General features: G+C 40.0%; 1 protein-coding gene across 14 annotated transcripts in view; it reads left to right on the top strand.

Annotated features, from left to right (window-relative positions):
* Positions 1-12441, top strand: part of FHOD3 (formin homology 2 domain containing 3) — a 418162-nt gene extending 405721 nt beyond the window's left edge. For all 14 annotated transcript variants that reach the window (XR_008575819.1, XR_008575820.1, XR_008575818.1 and 11 more), the window contains one exon: positions 6618-12441. Coding sequence is in view for 10 of the 14 variants with exons in the window: in XM_054816185.1 (XP_054672160.1) it covers positions 6618-6700 (83 nt within the window). In the remaining 4 variants the exon portion in view is untranslated. The remainder of the gene's footprint in view (positions 1-6617) is intronic.
* The last annotated feature ends 936 nt before the right edge of the window (positions 12442-13377 follow it).

The raw sequence follows: 13377 nt of genomic DNA, 5'->3' as shown, positions 1-13377 counted from the left end.
GGAAAGCGCTTCATGTGAGAACCAGAAAAGACAGGGAAGTACAGGGTTGCTTTTCAAGTTGCCTTACAAAAGACGTGCAGTAACAAAAGCGATGTCGTGTGTGGCTTTCCAGAAGACCATCGTGATACCACAGCTGCCAAAGAGAGCCCTCTGCTGCCATGAAGGAGTTTAACACAAGGATCTGCTAAGGCAGGAATTTGACAGTGCTTGAATGCGAGTGTCAAATGTGTTTGGAGGGAAGTTTCTCTTAGAAAATGAACAAAAATGGTTCACGCAAAGCTGCTTTGAATTTATATTGCCCCAGCAATATGTCAAAAAATAATATATATATATATATGGCTTTGTCTAGGAAGAATAACTAGCATATTTAGTAATTAGCATAATTACAAGATTGTTTTTATCATAGTTATTTTTAATCTGATGGGCTTGTGGAGATCATGCCTTTTACTTTTTTTTTCCCCAGTGTGGATTCCTAATGGGGATAATTAATTTGCATTCCGTAGTTCCCAGGTGGTCAAACATGGTCACACTTCTCCACCACATCACTCTTCAACAGACAGCTCTGCGTTCATAAGCCTGAGCTACCCCCTTAGTGAAAGTCTATTATCTAATAATAGATCACTTTAAAATAGACTTTAAGTAATTTTAAAATTTCAAATGGAATGTAAAGGCTGCATGCCCAAAACACTTGTGTTAAGTGTCTTGCTTTCTGTATCCCATCTCCTGCCTTTTTTTTTTGTCCTGTGCATTGTTAATGTATAGTCTGGTCTTGAAAATAGGATATAGGGCTTACAGGTAGACTCAGTTGCTGGTGAGCTCTATGCTCTTGATGCTTTACCGATTAATAATGGAATAACTTCTGACTGGTGAAGTTAAGTGGAAGAAATGATGAAAGAGATGGCAGCAGGATTGCTTTCAGTAGTAACTTTTTACAGTGGAATTCACAGAAGTCCTGGAAATTAGGGGGGTTTTGTCATAGGAGGCTTTCAAGGAAGGAGTTAAATCTTCTTTTCTGCTTTACTGTTGGGACTATGTAAATGATGACCTCTGAAATACATAAAGTTGGAAACTTTAATAGTTTCAACTACATGTTTAATATCACTTTAAAACCTGTATGTTCTTCATGCAGCCTAGGTTCTTTAAAGCAATGTTACTTTTTGTTCCCTATAACGTAAGCCACCTGGAGATCAAACACAAGTTAAGCTTTCCTTACAAAATGCCACTTCATCCTTTGCCACTGCTAGACTCCTCTTTATGTCACGGCTACATAAGTTACACCCAGAGATGGTTATGAAGTACAGAATTTCTTGTTAGAAGACACTTGTGCCATCTATGAAGTGCTGACAGGACTCAAAGCAAAGTTGCAGGGCAATAATAATACATAATAATACATTCTTTCCTGGACCTTTCTATGTGGCTGACCCAAACAAAGACCACATTTCAGTTGGCTGTACTTTCTCACAGAAGTGCATGATAAAATACAAAAATTTACCTACAAATCCCTGTAAGAAAATCTATACACATAATGTTTTAGTATTTTTATTAAGCATTTAGGCCTACTAGTATTAAGCAATGATACATACATAATTAAACATAAGTTGTATAGATAGTGACATAAAAATACAGAAATGCAGAAAACTATTAAAATAAGAGAATATGAGCAAGACTGTCTGGATTGAACTTTTGAGTTGCAAATTGCCATTGCTGAATTCATTGGAGTAAAGTCAATGTTAAATGTAAATATATGAGAAAATAGACTGAGTGTGCAAGCTGGGTGTGGATAGGTAACAGAAAATAAAACTAAGATACATGACATGAAATGAGATGACGGAGCTGGTCTGCATTGCCTCTTATAATCTGCCTTTCCTGCTGTCCTCACTCTGTAATTTAAAGCCACCTGGAATTTCTTCATTCCAAATCAGCAACTGCATTACCTTTGCAGCTGGGACCAAAAGAAAGTTCTGTGGCTGCCACATCTTTTTGTAGTAGGAATTACACTAATTCTGGGACTTCTTGAGCAGGAGAATGGTCATATCTGTTCTGCATTTCAAGTGACTCATCCGTACGAGTGTAGACACACATGCCAAAAGCCATTGCAAATGCAAGAATAAATGGTGCCAGCCGGACTGATCTTTACCATTTGTTGCATATTAAAACAAAAAAACCCCCAAAAAACCCCAAACAAACAAAAAAAAAAGTAGGAGAAGGGGAAAATAGGAGTGCTAATTTGCTCTTTCAAAAACAACCAACCTCTAGATAATTATATTCTCTGACAAAGCTACACTTAGGGAATTACTCTTTTTTTAAAACATTCCCAGTCTACTGTGAGGGCTATGTATCTGTGTAGATTCTGAGCCAACAGGCAGAGTCAAATTCATCGAGTTCATCATAAGCACACTGCATTCTGCCAGGATATCAAATAAAATTCTAGATTTCCTGATTAACAGAGAATATCATACCCTCTGACCCCAGAAAAACAACATTTAGTTTCTTGGTTATGGGATCTCAGCAGGCCTTGCTTGTGACAAGAGTAAAAGTTATTTTCTCTCTATGTTATGTTTCTTTAGCAAATGTTTTAAAAATTGCTTAAAGAACCTAAAAGGTCATTTGAAAGTCTTATTTTTATTGTCACTGCCTCCAAAATACATTCCATAACTCAGTTTAATGTGATCTGCAGCAGGCCAAGAGTTTTACAAGCCAAGATATTATGTCTAGTCCAGTTAGAGACACGACAGAGTTCAGTGAAGAGGGGAGAGTGAAGATCTAGTTTGAGAAATGCAATTTTGCAGTGCCTATAAAACATGGAAGGAAAATATCTCTGCATTCAGTTTTGATGACTGAACATGTTCATGACCTTTCCTAAGGTAGAGAAACCCTACCAAGCACTTTATGAGGAAACAGGCAAATGTCTGAGGACATCTGTTTAAACAGCATGTCAAGACAAGGTTCACCCACCTCCCAGAGCTGCTCCTGTAGATAACTTTCTCCTGGCTTCATCACCCACAAGCCTCCATACTCCACAAGCCAGTGCAGAGAATAGTGGGGCAGGAACTTGCTCTTGTGTTACTACTGATACTGCATCCATCCACTGTATCTTCAGATGAGAAAATGTACTGTGAATAATTTGCACATATTAGATATAATTTTCTTATAAAGTGACCCTTTATCAGGTCACTTTCATCTGCCTAAGTACAAAATACTCCAAACTACAAGTGGATTCATCTGTGTCAGACTGGCGTGTTGCACTGTAGGGGCAAGAATTCACTCATTTGAGTTTGGACCATGATTCTGTCAGCTGTTATCCTTCCGGTTGCCTGTTGATGGTGGACAGCTTTAATCTTGCCTGTAGTCACAGCACTTTGCAGTATTTGGCCCCACACGCTTAGTTTATACAAGTCAGCAGCCGTCAGCGTTTATGGGAACCATTCTGTCACTGAAAAGATTCTTCACATCTTTGCTTTTTATTAACTATTTTCTTGACAATCCCATTATCACCACCAAAGTTCTACACTGTTTGGAACTCTTTTCTTCTAAATACTAGCCTTAAAAGCTTAGATCACTAGAATATCTTAAATCCAAGTCATCTTTCTCAGTATTATAGGAGAGCTGAGATTAGGACAATCAACTGAGGGATGCAAAGATATTGTTTTGTTTAATTACAGCTGCGTATGTCCCAGCAATTCATTGAGTATTGTCATTCCTACTTGTTTTGCAGTGACACAAAAAGTACAAACCCAGGGTTGGCCTCCATTGTGTGAGTGACACGGCAAACCCGAACAGGGCACTTGTCCTTGTCATATGCTGCATACAGTATTTCTTTTTTTCAGTCATCCGAGGGTTAATACATGAGGTCCTCAGACAAAGACTTCAGTATGTTTGCTAGGTAGACAGGAGATTCAGAAAGAAATCTTGCTTATGTAAAGAAGACTCCTTTGTTTTCTTCTTTGTTTTTCCATGAAGATGGTTTCTACCATGGTATTTTAACTCCTGATTATGACTTCTGAATATAAACTCCTGTAATTTTCTTCAGAGAGCTATATGTTATTGTAAATCCATTTGGCTTTTCCTAGTAAGCTAGTAATCCTGTCAGTCAGGCTGATGGAGGAATTTAAATAACTGTATTCTGCTTGGTGGAAGTTACAGAGGCACATGGTTGCCTTTCAGTTGTTAGACAGAGTCTCAGCCCAGTTATTTGTGCAGTAGTAATTGTACTAATCTAAAGAAGGTTATTCCAGATTTACACTGTCATAAATAAGACAAGAATTTTGCTTATTCCAGTACATTACCAGCACTAGCAGGGCACCTCAGTTCCTATTAAATGTTTACAAACAGGAATAACAATTGCATGTTCTCTCACTCTTCCTGTCTTACCATCTAACAAGAAAAATAGCTTTGTTTGTTTTACAGTAGTTATAGTGTTCAGCTTGCGAATGTGAGTGATTGATTGATTGATTGATTGTAGTCTGGGAGAGTTGGGGGTATATGTTAGAGCAGTCATGAATATGTTTGGTTTGACATTTCTGCAAAAGTGTCTGAAATGTGGAAATTTTTTCTGCATTCGGTTTTCCAGTTCACTTTTGGGAAGATGTAATGTCATCTAGACAGTCATCCTGTGAAAGTTTGGTCTCCTGTACACATATTTTTTAACATAACTCTATTATCTGGTGGCCAGGCTAGCTATGGTCTGCATGATACAGAGGGTACAGAAAAAAACATGTTCAAGGGAGAGGCAGAGCAGTTAGATAAGCACGTGAACTGCACAGAGAAGTCTTTACTTTTAGTAAGTCAGAAATGTTTCTACTGCAGCTTTCTTGGATGTGTTCTTTCAGTCCTGATACAATTCATTTCGATACAGAAATAAGCACAGGGTGATTCACTCAGACCTTAAGACCCTCAGGTATTTCATAGCTCATGTCTAGAAGTTAACGTTTGTCACCGTAGACATTTGGATATCAAATTTGAGAAGTATAAAAGAGTGCCAGTGATGAGGACTGACTCAAAAGTCCATGTTGGGTATTCTACACCATGGAGACCAGAGCATTTTTTGACATGTATTGCTCTTCCAGTTGTCTGTCTTAATCTTAGCTTTATCAGCTGAATTTAACCTTGTACTGCTTTAAGCTAAGCATTGTTAAACTTGGAAGATGTTGCTGCTCAGTATTGCAGGAAAAAGTGTCTATCATAAAAGGCTGCCACGCAGACTCCTAGTGGTTTAGTAAGTTTAGTAAGTATGCAAATACTGTAGGAGAAAGGAGCGAGCCTTGAAGGAAAACTTTCAAGTAAGGGTTTGACGATGGAGGAACAATTAGTCATGTGGCACTCTCAGCTCATTTGATTAACCTCAGTAACTGATGAAAGCAGTTTGACTATCAAACATAGATCACATTTGTCCTACCTGTGTGATAGCAGATGTTCAACTATGCCGTATTTTCCCTTCCCTTATCTCCTTGTTTTCTATACCGATCCATTCCCTCCTCTCACTCCGGCTAGACCCTGGAATGTGACCACCCAGTTTCAGTTACATGGGTTGAATATCTCAATAAGTTAGAGGTCTTAATTGTGCTAGATGATAGTGATGCAAGAAGTCCCTAACCAGTGTCTGCAATTGGTTTCTTTAAGAGTTTCCTCTAGACTTCATTATTTTGGGGCTCTGAATATATTTTGTTCAACATGAAGTCATTGTTTACGCTTTGCATGCAGCTGAAACTTCTGAATGTGCGTTGTGTACTTGAGGAACATCAAAGTGTGGAGTGAACACCCCATTTGTGCCTTGAACTAAAGCCCATCCACTTGAAAATCGTGACGCCAGTAAAACTTGGAGGACACTAATGCTCAGCGTGCACAGTCACATGGTCACTTGTTTCAGAATAAAAAAGGCAATCTCAAATTTTAAAAGTTTTATGTCAGGGCTAGCGTTCAGAACACTTCATAGAAAATTAAGAAACAAGACTTTGGCCTAGAGTTATCATTTAAATTCAGCTAAAATGCTGCAGACTACTAATGGCAAAGGTAACACAAATGGGGCTAGGACAGGGAAACATTACAGAAGAAAGGGGAGCATGTATGAAGACAGTATTTTTAATGATTTGAATAGAATAAAATAGACACATTTTTAATCTTTTAACTTTTGGGGTTGTTTTTTCTTATGCCTTCAAAGGGTCACACAGGATTTAATAGTGATAAATTAAATTGAGCCCTATAAAGATCCAAAAGCTCTTTTAAAAAATCTTTATGAAACCATAAAACAGTAGGGTAGATGATACTTTCTCTGGACTGAAAATCAACTGATATGATTTTAGAGAAAAAAAAATCTTAAAATGCTGTGGTATTTTTCCTTAAAAGTTTTTGTTGACTAAATGTCAAATGATAAACGTCTTTTTGCCTGACTATTTGGAGTTACTGGGTACTTGATGCTCCCACAGATTTGGCATAGGGGACTACTCAGTATTTCTGAACTTGACGCCCTGAGTACATAGCAACTTTTGATTTGATTCAGCTTGCATGTTAACAGGGGGTTTTTTCAGCTGAAAGTCTTGCGTAATTATCACTTCTAATTGTTTGCATTTTCTTTGTTTATTTTTTCTCTTTGCCTGCTTTTGGAATTTATGACCATCCAGTGAGAAGGACACTAAAGAGCGGACTGACACCAGAAGAAGCCAAAGCACTGGGCCTCATCAGCACCTCGGAGATGCAGGTTTGACATCCCTGAGGTGGCGACGAGAAGAGCCATTCATCTGAAGCACACAGGCTGACGACCTTTCGGTGTGGCATTGACCTGCCAGCCTCCTCTGCTGCTCCCAACATCCCGTCCTCTGTTAGTTTGATTTTAATAAGCAACAAAAATGAAACCCCACAGCCAGGGCAGAAGGGTGTGCCACAGCTCAGCCCAACATCTGGACAGTAACTGAGGAAGCGTTTGTGTGCTTGTAGGTGAAAGCATATGGCTGCTTCTTCTCTCATGGTGTGTTGATGTGGGTAGGCAGGGGCTCTCTCTGAGTTATCTGTCATGTGAGCTGTGTTTATGTTGGCTTTCCCTGTGCCCTGTTTTAGTCAGTGTAAATGTATGGCATTTTGTCAATGCAAGGAACAGTCCTTAAAGAGGCAAAATAACTCCTGTTACAGCGACCCCAACTTTCCTGAAGCAGATTCATTAAGCAAAGATGCACAGTCTGTGCAACCCTGTGGTTTGGGGTTTTTTTTAATTATTATTTTGCCACCAAAGAATGTAAAAATGTGTGTGTACCTTTGTATATGTACAGAATGAATGTGTGGACATGTGTGCGTGTATCGATACACATACAGTCATGGTGTGAAATCGTGTTCCTGCTGAAGCTAGCTGGACCATGATTTTCACTCTGGGGCCTTACCGTTCCACCTGGACAGGAGGAAAAGAATGTCTTTTTGTAGGAACTCAATGTTACTCAATGGGATTCACCCTGTGGGGCAGGAGAAGGCCTGCAATACAAGTGGAAAGTTTAGGATCCTGAATTCATGTGTATTAATACACACTCATACTGTACATAGCAGCATGCACACAGAGGAGAGGACACAGAATACCTCCCTCTTGTTGAGCTATGGCTGTACTGTGCATTTGTACAGTTTCAAAGAGATCTATGCCAACAATTTTACATACTCGATAAATGCATTCAGATGCTAAGATCAAGAAGTTTTGTTCACTTGCCTGGGCCCTTCATGCTGCTTTTCTCTGCTGCAAGATAATGTGGTGGTGATTTTATTTCAAATTGATGGATCTGAATATGAAATGGCCCTGCTAAAAGCCTGCTGTGTTTTTGCTGTTCTTTACTCTTTTATTGTGATTACCCTTGATGCAAGTGGAGAGGGTACCATGGTGAACACTCCAATATGTTTGCCCTTATCTCACTGTTTTATAACTGACTTTTATAACTGCCCTCAGCATGTGTGTTTAAAGAATCTTTAGTCAACTCATCTGCCTTTAAGTGGAGGACATATACAGCAGAGAAGAGGAATTGAATGCAGTCACCCTAGCCAGTGCTGAAGAATTTTGAAGAGAACTGCAAATAACAGTAATGTAAAAGGGAACTTTTTAAGCCAAAGTCTGTATATGACCAATCGATCCTCAAGGATGCACAAGATTATCTATTTCCATTGCCTTAGCCTCTAAGATTAAGGGTGCGTCTGCACAGCAGTAACAGCTGAGGCTTCCTTCAAGCTAGTTAACTGGGGAACTGCAGCAATTCAGTCATGGTAACAGGGTTCCATCTTGGCTGTAAAACACACTTGAAAGTAAGGTTAATTAATAGTCTATGCTGGGCTCCTAATGCCATAGCTATATTGCTTTTGGCACCCAAGCTAGGTCAGGTACATCAACAAGTTATTCTGCTCTGCTCTCATTAAGGACAGGATAATGACTGAAGATTGTTCAAGATAGTTGAACCAAACACGATAAACCTTTGAAACCTTGGTCATCTATCTCATCACATTGAACACAGCATCCAAGTGATGAGAGAACCAGGTAGCTGACAACACTGCAATGAGATCTGTGGTGGAGCATCCTATCTATGCTATCCCTCTCTTGAGTGTTTCATTCTTTTTTTGCTGTTGCCTTGGATCTTCACGTGTCAAAATCCGTGGGTAAAAAGTCACTAATGAGCAACGGTTCTTAAGGGTAGCATCGAGTTTGATCTGGTTTTCCCCTCAGCTTGTTTAAAAGTCAATTGTACAAGTAGGCAGAAGGCAGTAGTTGTGTTATTAATAAAATGTGTTGTGTATTTGAAAGCTATGAAAAGGAGGAAGCTGGTTAGGAAACAAAGAAGTGGCATATAATTAATTTCACTGTAAAATAAGCAAGACCTACGGGCATATGAATTTTAAAGTGAATCTTTATGTGCTGCTTACCATTATGGACTTTTTCAATGTCTGTTAAGGATGCTTAGAACAAAGAAATGAAGGTATTGGGGGTTTGTGGAGGTCTTTGAGGTCTGAAACAAGAGGAAGACATCCTGAATGTAGCGGTTATGTGATATGAACTGTGATACTTGCAAAGTGATAAAAGAATGAAAAATGGAACAAAATGCATTTATACTGACAGTGGTCCTATATTTGATTGGAGGGAGAAAATTAAGTTTTTAAAACTGAATAATTTAATTAAAATATGCTGAATGTGCAAAGTAAGTGGCTGTTGGTGACCACTTGGTAACAGGAAACAAATTTGTGTTTCATTTAGACATAGTACAGCATCTGTGTGTGAAACATAACATAGCTGATGAATTACTAATAGTTGGGCATATGTATTTTCCAAGAATTGTGCAAAAATTGTACAAAACTTCATATGCTCCTTATCAAGGAGAAAAATAAATACGGGGAGTGGGGTTAGAACAAGTTCAGGAAAAAAAGCTGGTTTCTTTCAGATTCTCTGGATGCAAGTGTCTTTCATGTGAAGCATATTCTTCTTTGCCTATTTTTCCATTATGCTTGTTTTTCTGTATTTTTGCCTAAGTTCCTGTTCTCTGTCTGTAAAATGGATACCAATTTTTCTGAAGGATAACTTGGTCTTGTTTATGCAGTAGCGTACAGTCAGATTAATTCCACTGTCCTCAGTGTTTACTGCAACAAGATGATCAAGCACGGTAACAATGCAATAACTACAGAAAAGATTTTCATTCTGGTTCACGATAAAAATGGCCAGCAGCCAGCCCAACGTGCTAACCTGTGAGGTGGCAGTGTTTCCTCCAGACTCTGCTAGCATGTCCTGAATGTGGGAATAACATTTGTTCCCCTTCATCTACCAAGTGGATTCCAGATGAAATGGAGGAATTGGTTATATTTGCATGCCTTTGTCTAATCAGGTTGTAACCTTCAGGATTTGAGTTGCTGCCTGCCCCTCTATCATCAAAAGAGCTCACCGTAAGGATGTAACAGTTGTTTTAAAATGTGTGTGAGATATGGAATGTTTTTGCGACAAATGTAAAGGTCTTGGAAACACAATGTAGTAACACATGTTCCCATTTCTCACTTAGAGATCCATGAAGGCTGTTTCTAAACACTCGCAGCCATAACAACTATGTCTCTTCTCTTTCTCATAGTACCAGTCAGCTGCAAATGTAGTGCCCAGAGTTTTGTATCTCCACCAAGCTCTCAGAGTCGCTGCTGGTGTTCATTTCAGCACCCATCTGCTGCCAATAACTTGTCTGTCTACCACCATAATGCCTTCCTGATTTGGATGCTGAGGTAAACTTTAGCGTATGAAATGGCCGCCAAAGGGAAGCTATCCTAATTTCCTTTCATCTCCCTTGGTGTTTAAAAGCAGACTGCATACAAATACTTGGTATTCCCTCGCTCCCAACTGAGGGATAACTTTCAGTAGCAGTTATGTGGCTGCGGTGAAGAAACACCCCCAGGGAATGCTGTGTGCCACAATCGAGAGTGAAAGATCCCTCACAAAAATTAAATTCATCACTCTTCACCTTTCAGTAAGGCCAGGCACCAGGCTCATGGATTCCAGATGTTTTATAGCCCCTTGGCTGCTACGTGACCCTTCTGTTTGATAGATCCCTGTCCATAATCCAACATCAACAAAACAATGGTGTTTTAATGAGGGTCTGTCTTGCTCCGATAAATACTAGAAACAGCATCAAAAGCAGTTTTCAAAATACGTTTCTTCTTTTCTTTTGACCCCTTTTTATTGTAAATCTCTTTAGTGATTGGCTCTGTCAGCAAAATAAGGCATCAGATTTGTAGGTAGACAAGATTTTGGCTTTAGCTTAATAGAAAGTCCCATGTGAATATCTAGATAAGAGTTCTTGCCCCGATTTAACAGAAATTTGGAGTCAGTCTTGATGTGACTGAACAGCAAGAGCCTCCTGCAAGATGCTTCATTGCACTTCAAGGTACTAGATAACGTGGTAGGACAGCACCTTAAACCCTTCATGTGCTGGGCTCTAAACCTGCCCTGGCAAACGCTAAAAGCCATTGAAAAGTCACAAGTGAGGACTGCAACATCTACCGCAAACCTAAGAGGTGCGATGCCACTGCAGGTGCAGCAAATGATTCCTTTTGTCGGGCACCCGCTCTGCGCAGACGGGCACCCAGGCTGCCTGCCGTGATCTAAGGGACGTGCAGGGACGTGGTGTCAGACAGAAGCACAAGCATGTATCTTCCTCTCTCTTTTTCACTCCTGTGCACCCACTACACGTCCCGCTCCTCCCGTTGTTGTCGAGGCGGGTTGTGCACGCGTGCATAGGCAGGGAGCCTGACCCTGTGCCGTGTTCGGATGATGGCTCTGCGTTTTTAGCGTCGGGATGCAAGAAACGCTCGCCTAAGCTGTAAGGACCATGGCTGTTGATGTTTCTCCGCAGGGAAAACTGCCAGGTACTTACTGCCAGGCTCTGCAAGAAAACAAACTGAAGCATTTTTTGAAAGAGAAAACGTTTGGTTATAGGCAACTGTTGAAAATGATTTGCAAACACTTGAACAACATGTAAGGCCCACCTTCCTTATTTTGACTGGAGCAGCAGCTGGCTCAATTGGCATTTCAGATGCAATCCCAAGAGGTTTTTGGCAAGCAGTTTAATAGTTACATAGCAAGTACTGCAAGGAGTTTCTGAGATGCTGTATAGTTTTATGTTTACACACACACACACAAAATTAAAATTATTTCTAATTAGTCCATTTCACGTTGAGTGGCAGATAGAGATATATTTTGTTTAATCACTATCTAATACAGAGGCTTCTGTGAAAGAAAAGGTTTATTTGTAGCATTGGCTGCATTTCTCCTTTTTAAAGACTGTCTTTGCGCATATAGTGTCCTTTTTTGTGAGCTGGGAATTGTAAAAAAATGTAAAGTAGAAAAGGACGTGTTTCTTAGATGAAGGAGAAATACTGTAAAATTGTGTAAATGTCACTACTCATGTTTTTTCGTGTTCTGTGTAGCATAGTGTAAAATAGGCTTTCCAGCAGTGTTATTCTGTGAATTGTAATTTAAAAAACAAGCCATGCATGGTCAGAGATACAATCTACAGGTCCTTTTGGTTGAGTTTTTGGGTTTGTTTGTTGTTTTCTCATTTTAGGGGAATTTGTTCTACGTTAAATTTAATTGTCCATGAAACTGCATTTTTGTTTCTCAGTTTTATTTCATAAAGAACTTGAATTACTTTACCAGATTTTATTACACACAAAGCTCACCTACCGTTTGTATTGATCCTTCAGAAGCTTAGTCACATTTAGCGTAAACCAGGGCAGGTTTCTTTTTAACACACCCTACATCTGCCTCTTCTCCCCCCACTTTACTGTCTGGAAAGATGCAATCACACTTTTCTTTTTTTTTTTTTTTTCTGTGCCATGCAGGGTCAATATGGAAAACTGACCGCAGACCTGTGTCCAAAATTTCTTGATATAAGTAGTTAAAAAGCTCACCTCTACAGCATTATGTAAACACATCTTGCAATAAAGCTTTATAAAGCACTGACCGGGCTGGTTGTGGTTTTGTTGATGAAGCCAGTCACGGGAGCTTTAGTGGGAAATGGGTAGGAAGGGGGGGTCATGGGTTGGTTTTTTCTGTATCTTCTAAGTACCTGCAAAGCCACCATGTGGACAACAAAACAGCTGCCATTAAACCATCTGGGTGGTCTGATCATAAAAAGCTGATCTTTTACCCCTAGTTTCACAGTTTGAGCCTAATTCCTAATCTTGAGTGAAGAAAATGAAAACTTGTTGCTGGTTCTCCAGGATTTCAGTAATCTGGCCCTACAAATCCTCACTAAACATACAGGGTTGCTGCTTGCTGCCATTGGCTCAGAATTGGTCCGGCCTTAAAAATACTCTGTGCACAGTGCACATTGCCTAAAGGTATGAGATTTATAGAAACAAATATAAATTAAGTTAAAGACTACCTGTGTGCAGGGGGAGCATTTCAGATCGCCTCTGCAGCAAGACGTGAAACACTCGCCGTGTCTGCCAGGGCTTCATCACTGTAAAGGTGGCCAGTGAACGAGACATGCCTTTAGCTTGGCTGAAATAACATTTCTTGCATCACCGTGGTATGTAATTTTCTGGTGGCCACCTATGGGTGCGCCAGGTCAGGCAGTGGTCTTGCAGTTTTCTCTATTTGCTGGTGTCTGATTCTTTTCCTTGCAATTTCCCCGCACTTGAGAGAGACTTAGTTGACAAATGGGACATCCCCAGCCCGACGGAGGGTGAGCCGTGGCACAGGGACTCTGGCATCTGCTCTGCCCGCAGGTTCGGTGACTACAATGAGGAGGGGGGGTCAAAGTGACACGCAGAAACTCAACATGCTCAGATTTCCACTGCTAGTCCTGCAACAAGCTACTTGCAGGTAATTGCTCTTTAGAGTTGCACATGTAATAAGGTCGAAATACATTATTCAAAGATAGCTACGCA

The sequence above is a fragment of the Grus americana genome, chromosome 2, assembly GCF_028858705.1.
Source record: "Grus americana isolate bGruAme1 chromosome 2, bGruAme1.mat, whole genome shotgun sequence".
Taxonomy (NCBI): Eukaryota; Metazoa; Chordata; class Aves; order Gruiformes; family Gruidae; genus Grus; species Grus americana.
Note: the sequence above shows the minus strand (reverse complement) of the source record. Positions and strands in the feature narration are given on the sequence as shown.